The 7070-nt window shown below is 45.0% G+C and overlaps 1 protein-coding gene across 1 annotated transcript in view; it reads right to left on the reverse strand.

The window, feature by feature from the left end:
• IFT81 (intraflagellar transport 81) overlaps positions 1 to 6092 on the reverse strand; it is a 48225-nt gene extending 42133 nt beyond the window's left edge. Inside the window, exons 1-3 of the mRNA XM_070762014.1 lie at positions 6068 to 6092; positions 5082 to 5247; positions 1750 to 1853 (exon numbers count right to left, since the gene is read on the reverse strand). Of these exons, the coding sequence (XP_070618115.1) occupies positions 1750 to 1853; positions 5082 to 5225 (248 nt within the window). The 5' untranslated portion in view covers positions 5226 to 5247; positions 6068 to 6092. The remainder of the gene's footprint in view (positions 1 to 1749; positions 1854 to 5081; positions 5248 to 6067) is intronic.
• Positions 6093 to 7070: the final 978 nt, after the last annotated feature.

The following is a 7070-nucleotide window of genomic DNA, read 5'->3' on the forward strand; positions in this document are numbered from 1 at the left end:
TGAAAGAAGCAGGACTGTGAATTGCCTCACAGCTGCAAGCTAAGTATCACAGAACTGATGAGGGACTTGTACCAATTACCAGTTTGTTTGGAGACGAGGGCTATTTGCTATCCCAAAAGAGGGCTTAGGTTAAGGGAATTTTCATTATAAAGAACATTGTTTTGAATTTTCAAACATGTGTGTGTGTCTGAAATTTGTAACTGAATTTTTGGGAGGATTCTACCAGGTAGCTCGACAGAACATTATTATTATTATTATTATTATTATTATTATTATTATTATTATTATTATCTTTCTGACAAACGAATTAAAATCTCCTCTTCTCAGCAAACCATGTCTGAGAGGTTGGCTGTAAACTCTGGCCACAGCACCACGTGTCCAATTTGATTCAGCCCTGGACCCATGCTAAGTGCCATCCTCTTCAGATAAACCTGGCAATCAACCCCACACGATCATGGCTGCAGTTCAGGGAATTAAGCAAGAAGCAGCTACCGGTCTGCCATTAATCAACTAAATATGAACTTTTATAGTGTAAGCTCTTTGGGAAAAGTCCCTGGCCCTCTGTGTCAAAGCAACAGCGCCCTCTAGTGTTATGCAGGGGACTGGGGAAAAAACAGAGTACAGTACAGTACTGTATATTCAGCAGCCATGGAGCCTGAACAAAACAAATACCCCAATCCATGGTTTGGAAGTGATACCCAATCGATTTTATTGTGGCTTCTTCCCACATACGTTCGTAAACTTGCTGAGGTGGAAATATATAAAGCAAAGCTCCGAGGGCTGGAAGTTTGTTCCAAGGATCTACTACTCTTTCAGTGAAATAATATTTTCTCATGTTGCTTTTGATCTTTCCCCCAACTAACTTCAGATTATGTCCCCTTGTTCTTGTGTTCACTTAAGATATTGACAAAATTGAAGGGGTCCAAAGACGGGCTACAAGAATGGTGGAAGGTCTTAAGCATAAAACGTATCAGGAAAGACTTCATGGACTCCATCTGTAGAGTCTGGAGGACAGAAGGAAAAGGGGGGACATGATCGAAACATTTAAATATGTTAAAGGGTTAAATAAGGTTCAGGAGGGAAGTGTTTTTAATAGGAAAGTGAACACAAGAACAAGGGGACACAATCTGAAGTTAGTTGGGGGACAGATCAAAGGCAACATGAGAAAATATTATTTTACTGAAAGAGTAGTAGATCCTTGGAACAAACTTCCAGCAGACGTGGTTGGTAAATCCACAGTAACTGAATTGAAACATGCCTGGGATAAACATATATCCATTGTAAGATAAAATACAGGAAATAGTATAAGGGCAGACTAGATGGACCAGGAGGTCTTTTTCTGCCCTCAGTCTTCTATGTTTCTATACAAGTCTAACAAATTATTATTATTATTATTATTTAAAGCAAACTTTCTGATTAGCCCCATCCTTACACCCAACTCCTCAGCCCAATTAAGTCTTCGAAATTAAGATTATCAAATGAAGAGGGATAAATAATAAAGTATCAGGTGACAGATAAGCTAACAGACAGGTAGCTCTAAAAGAGATAAGTTTTGTGTAAATATATGATGTTATTGCATTCAACAACAGCTGGATTTTATAATAACCATGGTGTTTTGTGAAGGGGTTTGTGTTTTTCCTTTGTTTTTTAAATGTTTTTAGTACTTTGTAAACTGCTCAGAGTCACTGGGAATTGGGCAGTGTGTACATTTGATACATATTTTTTATTATTATTACTATTAATACTTACAAGTCACTGGTACCTCCTGGAGGTTTGTATTTAAGAATCCCAAGCAGGGTCAACATCCGTTTCGCTGTGTGTTCAGGCAATTCTTCTCTGATGTCAACGATGTGCTGAAAGAATAGAATAAAATAGAATAGAATAAAATAAAATAGAATAACAAAGTTGGAAGGGACTTTGAAGGTCCTCTAGTCCAACCCCCTGCTTGGGCAGGAAACCTTACACTACTTCAGACAAATGGTTATCCAACATCTACTTAAAAACTTCCAGTGTTGGGGCATTCACAACTTCTGGAGGCAACTTCTGTTCCACAGATTAATTGTTCTCACTGCCAGGAAATTTCGCTCTTGTTCTAAGTTGCTTCTCTCCTTGTTTAGTTTCCACCCATTGCTTCTTGTTCTACCCTCAGGTGCTTTCGAGAATAGCTTGACTCCTTCTTCTTTGGGGCAACCCCTGAGATATTGGAAGACTGCTATCCTGTCTCCCCTGGTCCTTCTTTTCCTTAAACTAGCCATGCCCAGTTCCTGTAACCATTTTTCATATGTTTTAGCCTCCTAATCGTCTTTGTGGCTCTTCTCTGCACTTTTTCTAGAGTCTCAACATCCTTTTTGCATCGTGGTGACCAAAACTGAATGAAGTACTGTATTCCAAGTGTGGCCTTACCAAGGCATCATAAAGGGGTATTAACACTTCAAGTCCCTCTGTTAATGTAGCCTAGAATCTATGTTGGCCTTGGCAATTGGTTTCACCAGAGTTGAGGTACAACCCACACAATAACCTACATTACTGTGTGCAGCTTAAGGGGATAAAATATAATGAATGTTAACCGCCCAGGCATGTTCTATGGAATTTCCAGGAAGTGAAAGCATTAGTCATGCAATCACATGTGATTTTTCCCTTCCATAAGTTGAGGATGGGCATAGTTAAATTCACAGGATCTCAATCATCTTAGGCGTGTCTTAACTCTCTTAAGATGGAGAAAAAGGTCTCATTTCGAGCCAAACCAGATCTGCCTTTGGTACAGATAAGTTGATCAAAACATCCACAATTGAGGAAGTCGTCACAGGCAAAAACTGAGCTCGAGAACTGGCGGAGTGATCGGCCACCACAAGCACCCCGACATTCTTTCTTTCTTTCTTTCTTTCTTTCTTTCTTTCTTTCTTTATTTATTTATTTAATTTGTATGCCGCCCCTCTCCAGGGACTCGGGGCGGCTAACAACAGTGACAGAAACAGAATGTAAAAATCCAATACTATAATATCTAAAAACCCTTGTTATAAAACCAATCATACATACAAACACACTACTCTTCCTGCCTTCCGTAAACTCCTTAAAACCCACCTTTGCCGTCAGGCATGGGGGAAACTGAAACATCTCCCCCCTGGGCATGTTTAATTTATACATGGTATGCTTGTGTGTGTGTCTGTTAGTATATGGGGTTTTTTAAATCTTCAAATATTTTAAATTTAGTCGGATTATTTATGATTTGTTCCACTTGTTGTGAGCCGCCCCGAGTCTTCGGAGGGGGCGGCATACAAATCCAAATAATAAATAAATAAATAAATTGTAGAAGCCTAGGGGGAAAGAATATTTTAATTCCTCCATGCCTGACGGCAGAGGTGGATTTTAAGGAGCTTACGAAAGGCAAGGAGGGTGGGGGCAATTCTGATCTCTGGGGGGAGTTGGTTCCAGAGGGTCAGGGCCGCCACAGAGAAGGCTCTTCCCCTGGGTCCCGCCAAGCGACATTGTTTAGTTGACGGGACCTGGAAAAGACCAACTCTGTGGGACCTAACTGGTCGCTGGGATTCGTGCGGCAGAAGGTGGTCCCGGAGATAATCTGGTCCGGTGCCATGAAGGGCTTTATAGGTCATAACCAACACTTTGAATTGTGACCGGAAACTGATCAGCAACCAATGCAGAATGCAGAGTGTTGGTGTGACATGGAAGCCCATGATTGCTCTCGCAGCTGCATTCTGCACGACCTGAAGTTTCCGAACATTTTTCAAAGGTAGCCCCATGTAGAGAGCGTTATAGTAGTCAAGCCTCGAGGTGATGAGGGCATGAGTGACTGTGAGCAGTGACTCCCGGTCCAAATAGGGCCGCAACTGGTGCACCAGGCGAACCTGGGCAAATGCCCCCCTCGCCACAGCCGAAAGATGTTTCTCTAATGTGAGCGAGCTGAGCTGGCCACACCCACCCCGGCCCCTCGAGGTCAAACACAGCCCTGCAGCAGCCCTCAGTGAAATCGAGTTTGACATCCATGCTCTGTAAGATGTAGGGGGGAAAAACTCCCAGGGTTGATCCTTCCAGCTAATAAGGCAGTGATGGTGAACCTATGGCACGGGTGCCACAGGTGGCACACAAAGCCACATCTGCTAGCACATGAGCCATTGTCCTAGCTCAGCTCCAACGTGCATGTGTGTGCCAGCCAGCTGATTTATGGCCCACAGAGGCTCTGGGAGGGCGTTTTTGGCTTCCAGAGACCCTCTGGGTAGGTGTGGGAGGGCATTTTTACATTCCTTCGGCTCCAGGGAAGACTTTGTAGCCTGGGGAGGGCAAAACACAAGCCTACTGGGCCCACCTGAAGTTGGGAAACAGGCCATTTCTGGCCTTCAGAGGGCCTCTGAGGAAAGGGGGAAGCTGTTTTTTTGAACCATTCTTCGTATGTTTTAGCCTCCATTTATTATTATTATTATTATTATTATTATTATTATTATTATTATTATTTATTAGATTTGTATGCCGCCCCTCTCCGTAGACTCGGGGCGGCTCACAACAATAACAAAGACAATGTAACAAATCTAATAATTTAAAAAACGCTAAAACCCCCATTATTAAAAGCAAGCATACACACAAACACACCATGTATAAACTATATAGGCCCGGGGGAGATGTCTCAGTTCCCCCATGCCTGACGGCAGAGATGGGTCTTAAGAGCTTTACGAAAGGCAAGGAGGGTGGGGGCAGTTCTGATCTCCAGGGGGAGCTGGTTCCAGAGGGTCGGGGCCGCCACAGAGAAGGCTCTTCTCCTGGGTCCCGCCCAATGACATTGTTTAGTCGACGGGACCCGGAGAAGGCCAACTCTGTGGGACCTAACCGGTCGCTGGGATTCGTGCGGCAGACTTCAGACAAGCGGTTATCCAATCTCTTCTTAAAAACCTCCAGTATCAGAGCACCCACAAACTTAGATTTCAGCAAGGTATTTGACAAAGTAGACCACAACCTACTTCTTGGTAAGCTAGAAAAAAGGCACCCAAGGGGAAAAAAAGGGTTTGCCATCCCTGTAATAAGGGATCCCCCAAGTTTTCCAAACATAATTTTGTTTGACCTGGTAAAAGTACCTTGGGATCAATCTCGCCCAGAACATCGCTCAGCAACTGCAAGAGCTGCGTTGATTCCAGAGAGTCAAAAGTGATCAAGTTGAAATTCTTTTTGAAGGGCTCTTTGTTGAGCTTCTCCACGATGAGTTTCAATTGGTCACTCATGATGGCGTCTGCAGAAAGGACCCTGCAGGAGGGGGAAAGAGAAAGGGGAGGAATGGGTTAAGGAAGATTTCACTACTAATATCTCTATCTAGCTCAGTGATTTTCAACCTTTTTTCAGCCGCAGCACATTTTTTACATTTTAAAATCCTGAGGCACACCAACAACCAAAATGACACCCTAAGACACTCTCCCCTCTTTTTCCATCCATCTCCTCCCCACCCTTGTGTGTGTATACACACTCTTGAACCATTTCCAAAAACAGGTGAGGGCTGGGGGGGGGTTTCTCTCTTATTCCTTGGGTGCTATTTATCATATGCTTTAAATCAAGAGTCACTTCTCTCTCTTTTGTTTCTCTCTCTTTCCTCTCATTCTCTGTCTCAATCATTTTCTCATTTCTCCTTTTTCCTCCCCTTTTTGCTCATTTCTCTCTCCCTTCCTCTCCTTTTCTCTCTCTCTCTTGCTTTCTTTCTCTCTCTCACTCTTGCTTTCACTGTTTCTCTCTTTTCTTTCTCTCTCTTTCTTTCTCTCTCTTTCTTTCTCTCTCTTGCTTTCTTTCTCTCTCTCTCAGCAAAAAGTTGCGAGACCGGAACCTGAGCTTCCTTCTTCACGGCACACTTGACCATGTTTCACGGCACAGTAGTGTGCCACGGCACACTGGTTGAAAAACACTGATCTAGCTATCTCTACCTACCTACCTATGTGACTCCATACAGACTCCGAGCAGCTAACAGCAATATAAGCAATAAAAACAGCAGTATAAACCTATAAAAACGATTATAAACCCCTTAATTCACAAACATTATTTTAGACCTAGAATTTAGACCCAGAAAAGGGAGACCAACCAGCTCCTTGCAGAGCTTCCCAAACTGGGTCACTGCAAAGAGAGGTGGACTACAACTCCCAGAATTCTGGGAGTTGTAGTCCAACCAGCTTGGCTGGCTGGAGAGTCCTGGGAGTTGTAGTCCAACCAGCTTGGCTGGCTGGGGAATTCTGGGAGTTGTAGTCCAACCAGCTTGGCTAGCTGGGGAATTCTGGGAGTTGTAGTCCAACCAGCTTGGCTAGCTGGGGAATTCTGGGAGTCGTAGTCCAACCAGCTTGGCTGGCTGGGGAATTCTGGGAGTTGTAGTCCAGCCCCCTTACAGTTGGGAACTGGCCTTGTTTTCCTCCTCAGGAAAATAAAAGACAATTTTGCTCCCCCCTCCAAAAAAATTGGGGACAGAGACCCCCAACTTGGTTCCCCCCTAACTGTATCCTCTCAGGGGGGGCAGCTCAGCCCAGCCTCCTCCCACTCATGCTAAACGAAAGCGGGGGGGGGGGGTGGCTCAGCTCTTCCTCCCCCCAAAATTTTAAGAAGGCACACGAAGACCTCCGTCCCTCCCACCACTTCAGCCTCCCCTCGCGCCCCTTCCCCACCTCAGGAAAAACCGTGCAGGCCTTTAGCGACCGTTGCTAGGCGACGAGACCCAGATCTGACCACGTGACCAACATGGCGGCGGGGAGGGAGGGAAGAAAAGGAGGCGCGGCTTGAAGACACGCCCCTTTTCCAGGCGATGACGTACGAGAAGGGCGGGGAAGACGCGCTCTCAAAAGGGGGGGGGAGAGCGGGGATCCGAACCGCGCCTGCGCGATGCGGAGGAGTTGAAAAAAGACCATGGAAGGGAAAAAAATTAGAATTTTTTTTTTAAATGAAGAAGAAGAAAAAAGAAGGTTCGGGGGAGGCCGAGGAGGGTCTTGCGGCCGAGTGAACTGGGCCTTCCCCACCACCACCCCGCCCTGGCACTCAGGAAGGTTTGAACTACAAATCCCAGAATCCACAGCCCTGTGGAGGATGGTTTGGGGAGTTGC

The sequence above is a fragment of the Erythrolamprus reginae genome, chromosome 10 (genome assembly GCF_031021105.1).
Source record: "Erythrolamprus reginae isolate rEryReg1 chromosome 10, rEryReg1.hap1, whole genome shotgun sequence".
In the NCBI taxonomy this organism is placed as follows: Eukaryota; Metazoa; Chordata; class Lepidosauria; order Squamata; family Dipsadidae; genus Erythrolamprus; species Erythrolamprus reginae.